Below are 20,612 nucleotides of genomic sequence, written 5' to 3' on the forward strand. Positions count from 1 at the left end.
AGAAATAACCCAGGTGGGCGACTTTAAAATCAGGATCTCCTCAGTTGCTAATAGCAATTCCCACCTTGGTGTTTACAAAGACTTATGGGTAGAAAAGCCACACTAAGTAATTTACTACACCGCAGGTAGACTCTACTTTGGGGAGGCAGCTCTTCCCCAGTCGTATTTTGAGTGCCTTCCAACCTGTAGGGCTCATCTTGTGGCACTATATCAGACAGTGTTCCAGTGCTATTCGTAAGGTTTTCAGTGGCCAGTGTTTTCAGAAGTAGATGGCCCCGTCTTTCTTCCCAGTCTGTTTGTTCTACTGAAACCTGTCCACCAGGGATAACCCTGCTTGTATTTAATATACTGGTGGCATGGTCTCCATCCTCACAGCAATACCCAAGCCACCAAAGGACAATAAACTGAAGGATTAGGGTGGATATAAGAGAAAGAAAGAAGAATAACTGCAATTTTTTTTTAATTGTGATTTGGGTGAAATTTTACAGAGCAAATTTATTTTCCATTCAATAGTTCATACATATTTTATTTTGTGACATAGATTGCAATCCCCACATCTCCCTTCCCACTTCCCTGTGGTTACTTTTTCCCAGTGGGTTTTTCTTTACTATGCTTTCTTGCCCTCTAAGCTTTCTTCCTGCACACATGCTACCCTTCTCATCTCATGGTTGATTGTTCTAAGGAATGGACCTATATGGTTAATTGTTCCCTTCGTAGGCCTGTCTAGTATTTGGCTGGAAGTTAAGCCACTTGAGTGAGTTCAATTCCAGGCCCAAAGGATTACCACAAGATTTTTAGATTGAAAAATCAAAAAGATGGAGTTGCCATTTGTTAACATGAGAAAGGTACGGCTAAAGTAGAATTTGAGGAGGAATACTAGGAATGCTTTTTCAGTTGTGTTATGTGTGAGATGTGTATGGCGTTCAAGTGTATTGGAAAAGTTGAACCATCAGTGCAGAGAACTTTTCTTGTTCTGTGTAAGGTCAGGAATTAGCAACTACCCTAAACTGAACCCAGTGTTGAGGCAGTGGTCATCTGGGGCATTCTTAGATGCTTTCTGCCCTGGTGTCTATGCTCAGTTACTGATTTTACCACACTTCTTTTGCAATGAAGGGATTTCTGAGTCCAAAGCTAAAAAAGATATGCTGATGCCTAAACATTATAGAAGGAATTGAGTTCATTGCAATTAAGGTAGGTCCTCATAAAGTTTTCCATGCTACAATGAATCAGTGTTAAAATTGCAATAACATCCAAGTTTTCACAGACCAAACTCATTAAATTTACCAAAATAATTCTGGCACTTTTGTACTTGTGATCAATCAGTCCTTCCAACTCTTTCTCAGGGCATTGGTGATTCAGTGGTAAGAGTTCTCACCTTCTATGTGGGAGACAAGATTACATTCTTGGCCAGTGTGTCTCATGCATAGTGCAGGCTTGAGTGATGCTGAAAGCATTTCATTCAGTTGTACATAGTTCTCCTATGAGTCTTGTTGGTAGCTATTAATATTAACAGATGTACATTTAATCAGCATCAAAGATCATGTTTAGGAATCTCATCCTTTGCCCAGTGTTTCTGAATATGAAGGCATATTGTATATAGATGCCTTGAAAATAAGGAGCCTGGCTGGCACAGTGATTTGCTCAGCTGTTAACTGTAACTGCATGGTTTAAACTGCTTCTGTAAAGATTACAGCATTGCAAACCCTGTGGGGCAGGTCTTCTCTGTCCTATAGGGTCACTATTACATCAGAATCTACTAGATGGCTATGAGTTGGGTCTGACTCTACAGCACATAATAACAGCAACAACAACAGTAATCCCTTATAATGAAATAACCTGATAATTAATCTCAAATTAATGTTATAACTCAGAAAAAAGAGACACTTACTGTGAATATATAGTAAATATACATACCACATTTGCCCTTGGAGCGCATAACTAGGTCAAAAGAAGTTCTTGATTTGGAACTTGCTTGATGTTCTGGTTACCCAGTGCCACTCTGACAAGAAATATACCACAAATGGGATGGCCTTAACAAACGGGAATTTATTCTTACAATTTGGAGGCTTTAAGTCCAAGTTCAAGTGCCAGGCTCTAGGAGCTGGGTGAAAGTCCCTCAACCTTGGAATGAATCCAGCTCTGCCTTCTGTTCCTGGCCCACTGGAGCTAGAGGTGTTTCTTCACTCAGCTGCTGGCTGCTGAGGCTGAGAAGCCCCAAGGTCAACAAGTAAAAAGGCACAGTCCCAGTGTTACCAAACCACATGGCAGGCCATTAACTTAAGTCCATTGTAAGTCCCAAGGTCGGTAGAGCATAGCAGGCTGCTGAGCACCGACATGGCTACGTGTAGGGTCCAAGCATGCCATAGGCTAGAGACTATTCCCAAAGCTTCTCCTTATATACAAGAAGCAGACTACATTCCAAAGGCAGCTACTCAGCTGCTTGTGATAGATCCCACCATGGAGTTGATTGCCAGTCTCATCATGGGGAATAACTACTACCAGCTGCCCAGCCATTCAGCCAGGCCCAGCCAAGTTGACACACAGCATAACCACCACACTTGGTAAGTTTATTTACTCATGACAAATGCCACTGATATATATAACTTGACTTTTAAAGAATATCTCCTTTGTTAACTGGAGGAACCACTGTCTCCTGAGAAAATTTAAGCAGCTTCAAATGTTTTTTTGTTGGGATAGTAAGGAGACTTTGCATAATTTGAAATAATCAGGAAAAAACCCTGTGCTTAAGTATTTAAAAAGTATATACATTTAGAGAGTCATGACAAGAACAGACATATGCACACTCATGTTCATCACAGCACTATTTACAGTAGCAAAAAGTTGCAAACAACCTAGGTGTCCATCAACTGTGAGGAATGGATAACCAAACTGGTACATATGCACAATGGAATACTATGCAACCCTAAATAATAATGTAGTATCTGCAAAACACCGCATAACATGGATGAACTTGAAGGACATTATGCTAAGTAAAATAAGTCAATCACAGAAGGACAAATATTGTATTAGTCTGTTACTGTAAAAGTCAAGGAATGGTTTATATATGGAAGGAAATTTTCTTTGTTGATCATCAGGGGTGGGAGGGTAGGGTAGGGAACAGTGTTAGATAGGTAGATATAAGTATTGATTTGGGTGAAGAAAAGGGCAGTGTACCAAGTGTGAGTGATCAACATGGTGGCATTGAGGAAGAGGAAGACAGAGAGATACAGGGAGGTGCAGACAACAAATATGAATCCTTATGAATCCTTTTGCACATACAGTACTATGTTGTCAGAGAAGGCAAACATGGGTATACAGGCGGATAGATGGGTGGGCAGACTGAACTATTAGGTATGTCTGTGCAGCAGGGAGTGTACCCAAGACCATGTATAGGGTTGGCAGACAGTGGTTCTAAAAGTGTATTAGTGTGTTCTGTAAGAATTCCCAAGAACTGACAAGGAACAAGGTTGTAGTCATTTCTTGGTCACAGCCAGCTGTGACAAAGGGAGCAAGTAGTTGAACCTGTGGGCTCAGGACCATAGTCACAGGGGACTTCAAGCTCAACTGGCATAACATACTACACAAAACATTGTTCCACCTCCTACTTTGGCGAGTAGTGACTGGGATCTTAAAAGTTTGCAAGTAGCCATCTAGATGCAATGATGGGTGTCTCCTCATCCAGAGCAAAGGAGAATGAAGAAAACCAAAGATTCACGGAAACAATTAGTCCTCACGACTGGTACACCATGCAATCCTCACCCTATATGACTATGAGGCCAGAAGAACTAGATGGTGCCCGGCTACCACTGTCAACCACTCAGAGGGACATCTATGTAGGAGATCCTGGATAAAGAGGGAGAACAATGTAGAACAAAATTCGAAATCTTTTGGGGAAAAAAAAGGGTGACCAGGTTTGCTGGTCTGATAGAGCCTGGTGGAACCACTGAGACTATAGTCCCTAGCTGCCCTTCAGGTCTGGAATTGAACCCACACCTGTGGTTTCCAGCCAAACAAAAGACAGGAATATGAGTTGAACATTTACCTGAGATAGATACACTCCTTGGAGAGAACAATCATGCGAGAAAGAAGGGCTGTTTATGCACAGGGAGACTGCTCAGGGGCCAGGAGTACATGAAGGGATGGACACAGGGAAGAGGTAACTATGGGGAGGAAGTGGGAGGGGAGCTGTTGCATTGTCGTAAATTGTAGCCAATGTCATGAGACAAAGTGTATGTGAACTGCTGTATGGAAAGTGAATTTGCTCTGTAAACTTTCACCGAAATCACAATATTTAAAAAAAAAAGTATATACACTTTTAAAGCCTTTTTAATTTTGAAAGCCACATTAAATTATGATATTGAAGAAGCCTAGGTAACCTGATCTACTCTTTAAAATCATTTGGTAAATTGTATCAATTTAGGTGGAAGAAGCTAAACAAGAATTACAGGAAGTTGTTGAATTCTTGAAAAACCCACAAAAATTTACTGTACTTGGAGGCAAACTTCCAAAAGGTAAGATATCTTCCCTGTATTATGATTTGGTCTGAAAAATAATGCTATAATATATTACTATTTTAATTTTTATCACAGTTAACCAATTAAATGTAGTTCTGAATTGCTATTTTAAAAAATGTATCCATTCTAAACACATTCTATAACTTTTTTTTTGTGATTTCACATTTTGATTTTATTTCAAACTTTAAGTTGCAAGAATAGTACAAGGACTCCACCTCCTGAATACTATTAACCCAGACTCACTAGTTGTTAAGATATTTTGCCTCATTTGCTTTATCATTTACTTTCTTTCTTTATATACACCTATTTTTAAAACGTTGTGCTCCTTTACCCCTAAAAACTTATGTATGTATTTCTAAAAAATAAGTACTTTTTTGAAAGCATAATTCCTGGCTCCAGTTATTTAAAATAACTTAATAATTTATTAAATTAATAATACATTTTATTATTAATTTAATAGTAAATTATTAAAATGAGGAAATTTAACATCATTGTTAAACTGTTACCAAAGTCATAGTTCATATTCAGATTTTCAGTGCCCACCTCATTACCCCCTTCTTCGTGCAGTGCATGATTCAGTCCAGGATCACATACTATATTTAGTTTTTCCTTCAATCTGAAACATTCTCTAATCTCACTTTTTTTATTTTCTTTCTTGGTCTTTCATTATCATGAACATTTTGAGGAGTAGGCTAATTATTTCTAGAATGGTACTCAGTTTAGTTTTGATATTTCACAGTTAACTCAACATAATTTTTATCAGCTTTATGGTGTCCTTAACAATTTATTTCTTACTGAAAATAGTACTGGGATGACTATTTTAAAAAATTAAATTAATTTTTAATTTTAATTTTATGTTGCCAAGTATTGATGGTAAGAGTTCAGCAATGATTGACAGTGTTTGCCTAAACTTTTACTAATTTGTTACAAAGAGTATATTTATTAAATCAGCAATAAAATATATAGTGTGAATGTTGAAAATAGAATAAATATTCTCTTCCCATTTCTCATCACAAGGGGTATTTTATACATTTGTGGAAAATCATTCCGGAACCAAGGTATAATCTATAGAAATTGATAAAATTATTATTTTAAATCAGTTAGGCCTCACTAAAACATGTCAATATTAGGATAGACTTAATTTATTTTTTGCACTCTACATTAAATTTTTTTACGTTCAAATGCATTTAATTAATACAGTTTTGTTACCTTTTTATGTAATCTGTATATTTATTACAAAGTTTATATATAAAGAAGAAATTCTACTTTTCCGACTTTGAAATTTTATTATTATGAAAAATTTCCAATACATATAAAAGTTTGAAAGAGTAGTACAGGTAACATCCATGTACTTACTATCCACTTAGATTCAACATTTTATCATATTTACTTTCACTCTGCTTATTTGTATATATATGTATTGAATCTTTGGATGGTGCAGTTATCACGCTTTACTGCTAACTGAAACATTAGAAGTTCGAGTTTCCCCAGCATCCTCTCAGAAGAAAGGCCGAGCTATCTACTTTCAAAATAACAGCCAGTGAAAAGCCTGTGAAGCACAGTTCTGCCCTGATTCACAGGGGGTCACCGTGAGTTGAAATTGACTCAATGACAACTAGTTTTGGAGGATGTGTGACTGTGTGTGATCAAGCTACTTTATACCTAAATAGTTCTGTATGTATCGCCTAAGAATAAGGCAGGAGCTCTGGTGGCATAGTGCCTAAGGCATTTGACTGCTAACCGGAAGGCTGGCAGTTCAAACCCACCAGCCACTCCTGGGAAAGAGAATTAGCCATCTACTTCTGTAGTGATACCACCTTGGAAACACAAGGAGGCGTCGCTATGAGTCAGAACCAACTCGAGGGCAGTGAGTTAGAAGAATAAGGATTTGGTCCTAAATAAACACAATATTCTTATCCCATCAAGGAAAATTAGCACAAATTCCTTAATATAGTATACTAGCCAATTTTTTTTTTTCTAATTTTTACCAACTGTCCATAGAATACTTTTTATACACACTTTTTATGAAAAAGGATCAGTCTAGATTTGTGCATTACATTTAGCTGGTTGTTTAGGCTTTTAATCTCTTTATTGGAATTTTATCTCATTTGGTGATTAAATGGTTTATATTCTTTTACCTGAAGATTCTCCCTGTCTTGTCTATTATCATAAACAGTCTTTAGATGCTATAGGAAAATTAGTTATGGAGAAGATCTTGAAGTGAATTAGCAGAGATAAATATGTGCTGTTGTGCCTTTATGCTCAAATGTTATTTGCTTTATAGTTTAATATGAGATGGTTTTGTTAAAAATTTGAAGTATTCTTGTTTCCTTTTTATTGTAGGAATTCTTTTAGTCGGACCACCAGGGACAGGAAAGACACTTCTTGCCCGAGCTGTGGCTGGAGAAGCAGATGTTCCTTTCTATTATGCATCTGGATCAGAATTTGATGAGATGTTTGTGGGTGTGGGAGCCAGCCGTATCAGAAATCTTTTTAGTATGTTTTAATATATTTTTTTTAAATGCTAAATTTTGTTAATATTTAGGGAAAGAGGATTCCTTACCCTTTCTTTGTTAATTACGTAGGCGTGATAGTTAGGTGATCCAGCCATGTTGTTTAGGTACTTTACTGTGCGCGCTAAAACAGACCTGTGCTATTTCTCCAAAGAGACCACTCAGTGGAACTAGGGGAGGTGCTCTGTGAGGTTAGGGGCTCTGAAAAGCTCTTTTTCATTTTATTTATCATTTCTATAGTATGCAATTAAGTAGTGATTAGCCTCAGCCCATATATAGAATTTGCACAGTTAAGAATGAACACCCAGTTGTTTTTCCTTTTTATGCTCATGTTAGTTAAAAAATAAAATAATCGCTTGTATGTTTTCTCTTTTATGTATTTTCTTTCGTTGGCTTTTGATAATCTATAGTAATATAGTTTTTTTTTTCCTAGTGACATTTATTGTTATTGTAAAGGAACAAAGACTAATATGATAAACTCACGTGTGTCAAAAACTATCAACTTATAGCTAAGCTTTTTTCTTTCTTTTTTGAATTCCTTCACCCATATCAAACCTTTCTCAATTATCCATATATAACAGATTGATCAATACATTGTATTTTTGTTCAAGAAGTTTTGATGCATTTCTTATTTATTTTCTGTTTTCTTAGGGGAAGCAAAAGCAAATGCTCCTTGTGTTATATTTATTGATGAATTGGATTCTGTTGGTGGGAAGAGAATTGAATCTCCAATGCATCCATATTCAAGGCAGACTATAAATCAACTTCTTGCTGAAATGGATGGGTAATTGATAGCTTTCCTTTCTCTGTAGGATTTGATGATATTTTTTTAAAAATTAGAATTTATCTTGTTTTAACAGTTGTTTAGAATTAGTCAAAGATACATTTCTGTATTTGGTATATATAAAGTTGATTTTATGCAAATTGCTTCAATAAAGTATTCAATTACATTTTAGATACATGAAAAATCAGGCAAGGAGTCAAGGCAGGTTTTTCTCTCAGTGTTCCCTTGTTTCCATGACTATTTGGGTATTGATGTATTAGCTCCTCTCATTTAATTTGGGTCATTTGCCTGTTTTCTTAGTTCTTTAGTGCTACTATAACAGAAATACCAAAAGTGGATGGCTTTCACAAACAAAAATTTATTTTCTCAACAGTTTACCATGCTAGAAATTCAAATTCAGGGTGTCAGCCCTCCAGAAAGGCTTTCTCTGCCAGTTCTAGAAGAAGGTCTTTGTCTTCCTGAGCTTCTGCTCTTGGGAGATCTTCATGTGGCAGAGATTGATGCAAGATACACCCTACACTGATCCCATCTCATTAACATACAAAGACAAGTCATTCCCAAATGGGATTATAACCGTGAGTGTTAGAGGTTAGGATTTACAAAACATATTCAAACCATAACACCTCTTTTCTCATTTATTTGCATTATACATATCACCGAGAAGCAATGACTTAAGCTGAGGCTAGTAGTCTAGTTGAAGAAGTCATAGAATGCTCTGGTTCCTGTACAGTTTGTGAGAATTTAAAGCTTGTATCAACTTTTATAATATACGAAGCAAATGGTAGAGTTGATTTGAAAGGATTAAAAATGTATCATATAGTCCTGTCAGTCATTCTAGAACCAAATAAATCTAGGAGCAAATATTTGAATTGGTAGACTTGAAAATAATTTTTCAAAAATAAATCAGGTACATTTTACATTAATTTTATGTCCAAGATTTTTAGTTAAGTCATTTCTTCCAAAGTAGAGTAAGTATTGTGAAGGCAGGTAATTAAAGACTTTTTGGTGATTTATTGTTAGTCATTTTATTGAATTGCACTGTTCTTGCATTTGTTCCTTTTTAAAATCAGTTAGAGAGGTCTTAGTCTTTTGGACATAAACTCAATTCCTATTCTTGCCTGTTACAAAGGTTAATGATACAAACAATGTTTTATAGAGTGTGTGTATATGTATGCTATGCTTTAATTAACAATTAAAAAGAGGTACTCTATTTTATTTTTTTTAAGTTTTAAACCTAATGAAGGTGTTATCATCATAGGAGCCACAAACTTCCCAGAAGCATTAGATAAGTAAGTATTAAAAGATTTTTGTGAGGTACTGATACATGCTTTATATGAAATATCAAGAATAGGCAAATTCATAGAGATAGAAAGTACATTAGTGGTTGCCAGAAGCTGGGGAGAATGGGAAGTGACTGCTAACAGATACGTTTACAATGATGGAAATATTCTAAAATTAGATTGTGATGATGTTCGCATAACTCTGAACATACTAAAAAACTCTGAATTGTGCATTTTAAATGGGTGCATCTGTGATGTGTGAATTACATCTCAGTAAAACTGCTAAAACGATTCTCATTTTTTATTTTTATTTCAAAAATTTCTTTTCAGTGGAGAGCATTTTTTAAATAAAATTTACCATGGTATTAAAATCAGCTTGAAATTAAAATTTGTATTAAAATGTTACTGTTTTTATTATACAATAATAAACAAACTCATTGACGTCGAGTCGGTTCCAACTCATAGCGACCCCTCCTTGGGTTTCCAAGGCACTATTACTATGGAAGTAGTTTGCCCAGCTTCCTTCCAAGGAGTGGCTGGTGGGTTTGAACCACCAGCCTTCTAGTTAACAGTCAAATGCCTTAGGCCCTATGCCACCAGAACTCCTGTAGAATAATAAATTATTCGTATTTTAAATTAATCTAATAATTATCTTTGCCTCAAATTCTAGTCTAACATTCTGTACTTAAGCAGTTGAGATGGGCATGTAGCATTAAAAAAAAAGAAAGAAGGAAACCAAACATGTTGCTCTCAGCCAGGGTCCATATATAAGGACCCCTGGAGGACAAGGTAGAACATAGGGTTTCCAAGGCTGTTATCTTTTCAGAAGCAGCCTGCCATATCTTTCTGAGTGCCTGTTGTTATTTGCCATTGAGTCAGACCCGACTCATAGTCGGGCCCTCCTTGGGTTTCCGAGGCAGTACCACTACGGAAGGAGATTGCTGAGGAATGGCTGGTGGGTTTGAACCGCCAGCCTTCTGCTTAGCAGTCAAGTGCCTTAGGCACTATGCTACCAGAGCTCTCTCTGAGTGGCTAGTGGCTTCAAACAGCTAACCTGTCAGTTGACAGCCGAGCACTTTAAGCACTACATCAATCAGGCTTCTTGTAGCTCTCATAATAGACTACTATTAACTTGTTTGTCCTTGATGGACTTCTTTGCAGGTTTTGTTTTTGAGGGTAGGTGTTAAATTGATGAAAGCATAGATCTATTTAAACTTTTGTTTTATCTTGAGATTCTTATGACTGAGCCATGTTTTGTTTGTTTGTTTTGAGAGAGAGAGATCCTTTATTCTCAAGGGCTGGTCTCTTGTATGATCACTTTTCCAAAAAAAAACATTTTATTCTCTTCCTGCTTTTACCTACAACTTCCTCAAATAATCCATTAGCTCTGAAAGCTATCTCAAATCACGTGCCTACTGACCAGAGGACACACCTTGAGCCATGTTTTAAAAGCTGCTTCCTGATTATTTATGTTCAAAACTCCTGATCTCTGTTGTTAGCTGCTATTGAGTCATTGGACTCTTGTGATCCATAGGGGTTTAATTTCCTGATTTTCAGAAGTAGATCACCAGGCCTTTTTTTAAATCTTGTTTAATCAGGAAGCTCTGCTGAAAGCTGTTCCACATCATAGCAACACATAAGCCTCTGCTGCCAAATGGGTAGCCTTCGAATCCCTGGCTGTAGCCTTTTGTTTTTACTCATCTCTTTATTGAGTCAGTCCTGTTTAACATGAACTTCAGCATAAACAGTCAACTTATTAATTTAAATTTTGTTCTGTGTTCTTCTTTCAGTGCCTTAATACGTCCTGGTCGTTTTGACATGCAAGTTACAGTTCCAAGGCCAGATGTGAAAGGTCGAACAGAAATTTTGAAATGGTATCTCAATAAAATAAAGTTTGATCAGTGTAAGTCTAATTTTACAGTGCAAACGTTATTACTTTATTAAATATACATTGTAGACATTATTACTTTATTAAATATGCATCTACCCTGTTCTTTGGTCCTTGCTAGATAAGTGTTTTAAAGTATTAGTTCATTTATTTGTCTTTTTTTTAGTCCATTCCTTAATTATTTTGTACCCAGGAAATTGTCTTATCATTTTGAACTTTAATTCAAAAAAAAATTTTCTTTATGGAGACAGATAATATATTTCAATATGGATATTCATAAAAATTTTTTGAAGAAGAATGTAAAATAGTAGAAAATGTACCAGAAATAGTAGTTCTTGGTATAGCCAGATTGGACCCAAATGGCACAAAAGCAAACTATAAAACATGTATATAGAAATATTATGAACCTACTTTAGTAATAAACAGAGCTTTTTCTTTTTTCCTTGGGAATGTGAGTTCTTTAAATAGTGAAGAGCTTTCTGTGAACACCCTTCAGAATCAAGTATTATTGATTTTACCTTCTCTAGTACACAAAAGATTTACCAGTCTTAGATTCTGTTTTAGACAGTGTGTTCTCTTTTCACATAGCTGTTGATCCAGAAATCATAGCTCGAGGTACTGTTGGGTTTTCTGGAGCAGAACTTGAGAATCTCGTGAACCAGGCTGCATTAAAAGCAGCTGTTGATGGAAAAGAAATGGTCACCATGAAGGAACTGGAGTTTTCCAAAGATAAAATTCTAATGGGTAGGTTTTTTTCTACCTTACTGTTTTTGTTATGTTAAAGAATAAATTGTTACTGTTTTTGCAAATGTTCTATTCAGGCAGCTGAAACCTGTGGTTGTGTTGAATATAATCTTACTCTAAAACTTTAGTATCTGAGTTTTCGATATTTGTAATGAATACTTTTTACAAATTCTGAATTTGAGAGTCAGATACCAATAAGCAGTAACATTTTATTTTATTCACAATACCCATCTTGTCAGCTATGTAGAACTCAATTTTATACTATAGTATATATTCATTAGTTTTGTCTTAGGAGATCTTTTTTCTAACTGAGAAGAGAGAACAGTAAAAAAGGAAAGTATGAGAACGTGAAAATATGTACTTGATGATATCAATATAATTTGGCCTCTGACACTGCCAATATATTTCAATAACTTATGTGATTACAGTGGTCAAGGAATAGTCCATGCATTTTGCGACTCTTAGCGACCCCTCCTTGGGTTTCTAAGGCAGTATCACTATGGAAGTAGATTGCCCAACCTTTTTTCCAAGGAGTGACTGGGGGGTTTGAACTGCCAGGCTTCTGGTTAGCAATCAAATGCCTTAGGCACTTCGCCAGCAGAACACCCTAATAAAGGACAGTGGATTTTCAGACATATAGTAGAGCTGACAAGGGACAGGGTTGTACTCACTCCTTAGGCACAGCCAGCCACCCAGAGGGAGCAAGTAGTTGAACCTGTGGGCTTGGGACCATAGTCAAAGGGGATATTAAGCTCAATTGGCATAACATTCTACACAAAATGTTCCACTTCCTACTCACTTGGTGAGTAGCAACTGGGATCTTAAAAGCTTGCAAGCAGCCATCTAAATGCAACGATGGGTCTCTCCTCGTCCAGAGCAAAGAAGAATGAAGAAAACCAAAGATTGGTGGAAACATTTAGTCCAGGCAACAGCTACACCATGTGATCCTCAGTCTATACAACTATGAGACCAGAAGAACTAGATGGTGCCTGGCTACCACTGTTAACTACTCAGAGAGGGATCTATGTAGGAGCTTCTGGATAGAGGGAGAACAATGTGGAACAAAACTCAAAATCATTTGGGGAAATAAAAAAGGGGGGACCAGGTTATCTGGTCTGATAGAGCCTGGTGGAACCACTGAGACTATGGGCTCTAGCTGCCCTTCAGGTTTGGAGTTGAACCCACTCCTGTGGCTTCCAGACAAACAAAAGACAGGCATATGAGGTGAACATTTACACTAAGTAGATACACTCCTCGGAGAGAACAATCATGAGAGAATAGAAGGGCTGTGTGTGCACAGGGAGACAGTTTAGGGCAGGAGTGCATGAAGGGATGGACACAGGGAAGAGGTAACTATCGGGAGGAAGTGGGAGGGGAGCTGTTGCATTGTGGTAAATTGTAGTCAATGTCATGAGACAAAATGTATGTGAACTGTTTTATGGAAAGTAAATTTACTCTGTAAACTTTGACCCAAATCACAATTGGGGGAAAAAAAAGGATAGTGGATTTTATTTTTCCTTATTATTTAATTTTAGATTGACATAGAAACAAGTTTATTATAACATTCACATTAAATTGGAAGTTTACTTTTTAACAATTAAGCTTTCCCTTTTGATACAACAGTTAAGTTTACAGTTTGGTTTTCAGTTAACAAATATTAAGGTTTGCTTGTGTTGTATTCTCACTTTTTGAAGAAACTATTGGTGTGGTCAAGAGATTTACTAGTAAGATTAAATCATGTTACTCTAAGAATGATTTTAAGGAAAATTGGTTCTATTCATTTAAATCCTCTCTGATAGATTACTTTACTTCAATGTTTATCTTCAGGCCCTGAACGTAGAAGCGTGGAAATTGATAACAAAAACAAAACCATCACAGCATATCATGAATCTGGCCATGCTATCATTGCATATTATACTAAAGATGCAATGCCTATCAACAAAGCAACAATCATGCCACGAGGGCCAACACTAGGACATGTAAGTGTTTTCTTTGATTTCAAAAAGAATAAATGTAGGAAAAGCAGCAAATTAGCTAATGCAGTTTTTGTGGGAAATTACTGAATAAAATGTGTTTGAAGAAAATTTGTCTAGTTTTTAAGTTTTCATATTTCCTGAAATCAGAGACATTGTGAAATTTTTCTTCTCAAAAGGAGTATTTTTTAGTATAATTCTGTTATCATATATTTGCATTGTGAAATTTAACTTGGGCATGTCAGAAACTGTAATTCTTAAACATCTAATTGATCTTCTCCCCTAAAAGAAAAAAATTATGTGTAATAGTAACTGGTTCAGTAGGTTTTCTAAGGTCTTTCACATTTAGTACATGTTCTGTTCTCATAGTATATCTTTCCGATTACAGATCTGCTTACCATTTTTGTAAAACTAGGAATAAAACAGTCCTGTTGCAGCACTTTTGCTTTATAAAGAGTTTTCTTACTTTATCAGTTGCTGGTTTTCTTATTAGTTACTTGATATCCATCTCTATTAAATGTTTTTTGGGTTTTAGCATCATGGTATTAAGTACTGTAGTATTTGTATTACGTTTTTTTAACCTATTTCAGAACTATATCTGATTTTTTTTCCCCTTTGGTTATTCTCTGAATATTTTTCAATTGTCTAGGTATCCCTGTTGCCTGAAAATGACAGATGGAATGAAACAAGAGCCCAGCTACTTGCGCAAATGGATGTTAGTATGGGAGGAAGAGTAGCAGAGGAACTTATATTTGGAACTGACCATATTACAACAGGTAGACTGTAAAGAATGGCTTTAGTTCACAATTCTCTTTGCTGGTTTATATTTATTTTTAAAAATTGAATTATATATATATACTTTTTTTTTTATTTTTAGGAGCTTCCAGTGATTTTGATAATGCAACTAAAATAGCAAAGCGAATGGTTACCAAATTTGGAATGAGTGAAAAGGTGATAGCTAATTTTAATTCTTCTTTATGTATAAGATGTTTATGCTATGATCATGCCCCAGTTACCTCTTTTTTAGAGAGGTTTCTCATTACAAAACTTTTTCCTTTGTGTCATTTCATTGTGACCATTGTTCTTAATTTTATTCTCAGAGTAAAAATAATATGGCATCCATTTATAGTGTAGCTGCTCAGCCATCCAGTTATTAGCAATCCAGAGCTAACCAAACTGATAAACTCTTTAGCCATCTCCTATAGCATCAGAGAGCCTACCTATTCAGCTCTACTTTTCCCTTTGCGTATGGTACATGTTCCACATTATAACTGTGACTCCCTGCAGTACTCCTATGCTGTGAGTTGTAGATTTCTGAACTTGGAAGACCTTTCAAGGTAGAAGAAGCTACTCAGAACCTGACTCTTAACAACTTTAAATTTTATAATATACTTTGTTAATTATATAATTTAAAATTTTTATATTTATATAATTTTATAATGTACTTTGTTAGTATATTTTTTATAATATATTTTGCCCCCATGATATTTCTTTCTTCATATATAGTATAGTAATTTCTCTGTTGCCTTTATTAGTGATTTTGGGGTTTTCTATTGACTACTTTTTCCCTTTTAATTTAGCTTGGAGTTATGACCTACAATGATACAGGGAAATTGAGTCCAGAAACTCAATCTGCTATTGAGCAAGAAATAAGAATCCTTCTAAGGGTAATGATAATATTATTTTATGCCTTTTTAAATTCACTTAGATAGAATGTGATTAAATAATTGGGTGTTTAGAAAATGATCATAAATGAGGTCCGTTTCATTAGAAATGCCACTATATGTAATAAAACTAATAGATTGCACATATTGAAACATGATTTCAATATGTTAGCGAACCTCTGGGTATGGACTGGATATTTATGCTGTCCATGCTTAGAACAATTTATGGCTAAAAGAATTCAGTTCTACATTAGCTGCAAAACCATAAGAGGTATTAGCATTGAGGATACTTTTTATTGAATTGTTTTCTCATTCTGTCATTTATTTAGCAATTATTATTACTTGCTTTATGCCCAGCAGTGTGTATGTGCTAAGAATACAGAATAAGCAAAACAAATATCCCTTTGGCTACACTGTCCAATAGAGGTTAGCGTAAAGGAATGTGTAAGAGTAGTAGCTTCATTAAGATCAGTTAGTAGGCTAATGGGCTAATCCAGGCATGGTAAAATGGATGCTTAGATTGAGATAGTACAAGTAGAAATGCAGAAATGTCAAAGAATTCAAGAGATACTGAGAGAAAACACTGTAGGTGAGCTAAGATTAGGAAGTAGGTAGATCATGAGTTCCTTTTATACATGTTGAATTTAAGGTGCCTTTGAGACAGTGAAGATTTCAAGTTGGGATATAGTTTATGTTTCCAAGTTTGTGGTTTCAAGTTGAGGTATAGCTTAGTGGAGAGTTTGGATATTTGTTCAGTCTTGAAGTTACCCACTCATGAAGGCAGAACTCAGGATGGAAAGGAACACTGAGCTGAGTGCCAAAAATCTTTAGTGAATGAGAAATGTATAAAGAGTATTTCTTACATGGCACAGTGAAAAGTACAGTGGATAAGAATATAGAATATAGTTAAATGGCATGGATCTCAGAGTAATAGTGTTTTATGTAAGAGCATAGAGTAGTAACTGTCTGAAAATGGTGATTGGGAACAAAGAGCTCACCTTTCTACCCTGAACTATCTGGGGAAAGAGAGGACATGTAAATGGTTTGCCTTTGAGTACTAACCGAAAGTTTGGTGGTTTCATACTCACCCAGCAGCACTGCAGAAGAAAGGCCTTGTTAATCTGCTTCCATAAAGATTGTTGGTAGTGCCATGCATGACTTGGTTTCCACTCATAGCACCCCCATGTTACAGAGAAGAACTGCCTCATAGGGTTTTTTGGCTGTAATCTGGACAGGAGTAGATTACCGAGTACTTGCTAATCTTTTAATTAGCAATTGAGTGCTTAACTATTATAGGCCAGGGCTCCTTTTCATAAAGATTAATTAAAGCCAAGAAAACCCTATGGAGCAGTTCTTCTCTGTAACACATGGGGTCTCCACGACTCAGAGTCACCCTGATGGCAGCAGGTTTTTTGTTTGGTTTTGAGAGGGCTTAGGGAAAGCAGTACCCAGAGAAGAAAGCCAGATTTTATTAACTTGAGTAGGTAGAACAAATGCTTAGGGAAGTTAAGAGTGTAGAAAGTTTGTTTAATGGAAAGATTTAGAACATGTTTGGGAAGAGAAGGCCTCTTTGCCTTCCTGATTCTTCATTCTCTCCCTTACGATTTGTTAGTATGTGTAGGTGATCTTGTACTCCAGAACTGCTGTAATACATTTATATTCAGAAATCATAAACTTGGAGCCTTTCAGTTTGCAAGGATAGATTAGAAAGGCTGTACATAGTCTTTTTCTACTAGGTAGCAAAGTCACATTATTAATATTAAGGAGAAATGATTTCCAGTTAGTAGCACCTTAGTTTCAAATATATATGAATTTCAAAAGAATAACAATTTATAATCATAATCTATAAACAAAATGTTATAAAACAGTTTTCCTGGCACAGTGCTAGTGTTGATAAATTCATTTTCACATTTTCCACCTAGTTTTATAAAGGTGAAAATGCAATTAGATACTCAAATAATGAAATAGAGATTGTATAGACAAAGGTTGGGACATTGTCAGAAATGAACTGTTAGTAGTACTATTTGAAAGGCAGCTGACGTGTTTGACTCATTTATGTTGGGTTGCAAAAAATCAAACATAAAAATAAGGATCATCTGTAATAATGCTGTATTACATTTGTCAGAAACTGGAAAATGAGTGAATTAGCAAGTGAAAGAATGGAAAGGTAAATCTTTTCTGGCAGTTTTAGAACGAATAGATGGGTGAAATCTCAAGTGGTCAAAGGCACAGCCTCCTTTTTCCACCAAATATATTGAATAGAGAAATAGATGTCTATGTCCACTAGTCTTACTTTAAAAAATAGGTAAATACAATGTATGCTTTTATTTTTAAAAGTAGCTTTTTTGTCTAAGGGGTCCTTAGTGTCTATGAACGTGATAGATTTTTAAGGTTAAAAATAGAACATTTGAAAGTATAGAAGAATTATCTTTGGGAGCCAAGCTTTCAAACGCTTATATATATAAATAAAAATAACATATTTCACCTTTTTTAGGATACATAAAATTTTTATTTCCTTTCATGTTGACTGTGGTTTTTATTGAACCTAACTTTTCTTCTTTCTTAACCTTTTCTATTTCAGGACTCATATGAACGAGCAAAACATATCTTGAAGACTCATGCGAAAGAGCATAAGAATCTAGCAGAAGCTTTACTGACCTATGAGACTTTGGATGCCAAAGAGATTCAGATTGTTCTTGAGGGGAAGAAATTGGAAGTGAGATGATAACTATCTTGATAATGGATGCATAGCTGGTTGTATTGCAAGAGTATAAGTAGCACTGCAGTAGTTTTCTTATGCAATGCTTTTTCCCCCTTCTTGATGTGGTATAATTCAAGGTGTGAAACACTTTGTCAGTCTTGTGTCACATTTATCTAAGTTTAGTTATTCTCATGATGATACCTAGTCCAAATCAACAACCCATAGTGAAATATGGTAAAGAAAATAAAGAACTATCAGGATTGAAAACAGCTCACTTGAGAAATGTCAATCAGTTATTAATTTGAAAATAAGTAATGATTCTATGGTTGCTTATTTCAGCCAGAATAAACACTGTGCCTTTAGCTCCTAAGAAGCATTTTTAATTTGCAAGCTAAAATTGTTGAAGGATTATCTTTATCTCTCAATGGTATCGTTTGTCTTTCATAAAGAAATGATGCTTTTTGGCTGTTGGTAATCCATGTCTCTGCTTATGAGTTGAAATTTCATTAAGATGCCCTTAATTATGCTCCAGATTAACCATATGTTTAATGGTCTTTTTAAAACTAAAAGAGAATTGTAGATACACAAATACAAATCAAAATTTAAATGATTATAATCTTTAAAAATATGCCATGCATTTTCTTATTCTTTTAAAAATATTACTATCACTTTGACTGTTGAAACATTTCAAAATGGCAGTATTTTGTTAAATAAGCAAATAGTAAACCTCATTCTGTACAACTATGTAATTATGCTTGGTATAAAAAGCGAAATTAAAACTCAGCCCCCTTCAAAGTGAAATTTTGAATTATCCTGTTTTTGCAATGGAACGTCCTGTTTTTTTTTAGTTCCAGTGTTGTGAATCTGAATGTGCTCTTAGAGGATTTACAGATGAATTTTTATTTAACTCAATAGAAATATTATTTTAGAGCATATTGGTTTTACAGCAGGATTATATTCTTGAAGTGATTTTATTAAAACTACCTACAGTTTTCTAATAAATTTTAAGGTGTATATGGTCTTCATTGAAGAAGTTAGACACAGTTAGAAGGAGCTTGTGCATTATATTCTTGACCTTTTTATTTTATGTAATTTCAAATATACATAAAAGTTACAAGAATAGCGTAAAGAATCCCTGCATACACTCAATGGATAGTTACCAATTGCCCATCCTCTCTCTCTGTATATAGATGCACACACATATACATATGTATTTGACATTGATCGTCTTATCTATCTTACCTAACTTTTTTCAAAAATTTTTTTTACAGATTTCAGAGTAATTTACATACTATAAAATTCACTTATTGTTAGTGTACAATTCAAAGATATTTGTGCATCTAGTTCAGTTTTAGAACATTACTGTTGCCCTCAAAAGTTCTCTTAATTGGTTTACAGTCAGTTCCTGCTCTCACCCCAAGCCTCAGGCAACATGGATCTGCTTTCCTTTTCTATAAATTTGTCTTTTCAGGACATTACATGTAAATAGAATCTGTTGTCTTTTGCATGTGGCTTCTTTTCAATTAGTATAATGATTTTGAGGTTCAGCTATTGTAACATGTATCATTATTTCCTTTCTTTATATTGTTAAATAAGTATTCCAATATTTGTATGAACTACATTTATTTATCTTCACTAGTTGATGGACATTTGAATTGTTTTCAGATTTGGGCTATTAAGAATAATGCTGCTATAAACACTGTTGTACAGGTCTTTGTATAGATAAATGTTTTAAAGTCTATTGGGTAAATTTCCAGGACTGAAATTGCTGGGTTATATGGTAAGATTCTGTTTAACTCTTTAAATAACCAATGAACTGTTTTCAAAGTATCTGTACCATTTTACATTCTTAGCAGCAATGTATGAAGGTTACAGTTTCTTCACATACTTCACCATACTTGTTATAATCTTTCTGTTTGATTATGTCCATTTTAGTGGCTATGTGGAGCTCTGGTGGCAGAGTAGTTAAAGCATTTGGCTGCTAACCAAAAGGTCAATGGTTCAAACCCACCAGCCATTCCATGGGAGAAAGATGAGGCAGTCTGTATCCTTGGAAACTCTATGGGGCAGTTCTACTCTGTCCTATAGTCAGAAACGACTCAGTAGCAGTGGCTTTGATTTTGGTTTTAGTGGGTGTGAAGTGGTATCTCGTGGATTTAATTTTCATTTCCCTAGTGAGTAATGATATTGAGCATCTATCTTTTCTTATGCTTATTGGCCATTTGTATGTCTGCTTTGGAGAAATGTCTATTTAAATCTTTTGCCCATTTTTTTACTTGAGATTTTTCCCTTTTTCTTATTAAATTGTCAAAGATTGTCTATTCTGAATATGTCTTTTTATCAGATACAGGTCTTGCTTTTTTAATCCAATCTGACGATCTCTGCCATTTGCGCATGTGTGGCATTTATTCAAATTTAATTATATATCTACCATATTGCTATTTTCTGTTTGTCTCCTGCCTTTTTTTTTGTTTGTTCCTCCTTTATTGTCATTTTTGTTCAATACTTTTGTTTTTGTTAAATACTTTTTGTTAAATATTTTGTTAAATAA

General features: G+C 35.1%; 1 protein-coding gene across 1 annotated transcript in view; it reads left to right on the plus strand.

Annotated features, from left to right (window-relative positions):
• The window catches only part of YME1L1 (YME1 like 1 ATPase), a 63,404-nt gene extending 45,319 nt beyond the window's left edge, over nt 1-18,085 (plus strand). The window contains exons 9-19 of the mRNA XM_007936399.2: nt 4,421-4,511; nt 6,858-7,010; nt 7,679-7,811; nt 9,038-9,100; nt 10,882-10,994; nt 11,568-11,723; nt 13,551-13,702; nt 14,346-14,472; nt 14,574-14,647; nt 15,277-15,363; nt 17,942-18,085. Of these exons, the coding sequence (XP_007934590.1) occupies nt 4,421-4,511; nt 6,858-7,010; nt 7,679-7,811; nt 9,038-9,100; nt 10,882-10,994; nt 11,568-11,723; nt 13,551-13,702; nt 14,346-14,472; nt 14,574-14,647; nt 15,277-15,363; nt 17,942-18,085 (1,293 nt within the window). The remainder of the gene's footprint in view (nt 1-4,420; nt 4,512-6,857; nt 7,011-7,678; nt 7,812-9,037; nt 9,101-10,881; nt 10,995-11,567; nt 11,724-13,550; nt 13,703-14,345; nt 14,473-14,573; nt 14,648-15,276; nt 15,364-17,941) is intronic.
• The last annotated feature ends 2,527 nt before the right edge of the window (nt 18,086-20,612 follow it).

The sequence above is a fragment of the Orycteropus afer genome, unplaced genomic scaffold (assembly GCF_000298275.1).
Source record: "Orycteropus afer afer isolate SDZICR_OR568_19922 unplaced genomic scaffold, OryAfe1.0 scaffold00035, whole genome shotgun sequence".
Taxonomy (NCBI): domain Eukaryota; kingdom Metazoa; phylum Chordata; class Mammalia; order Tubulidentata; family Orycteropodidae; genus Orycteropus; species Orycteropus afer.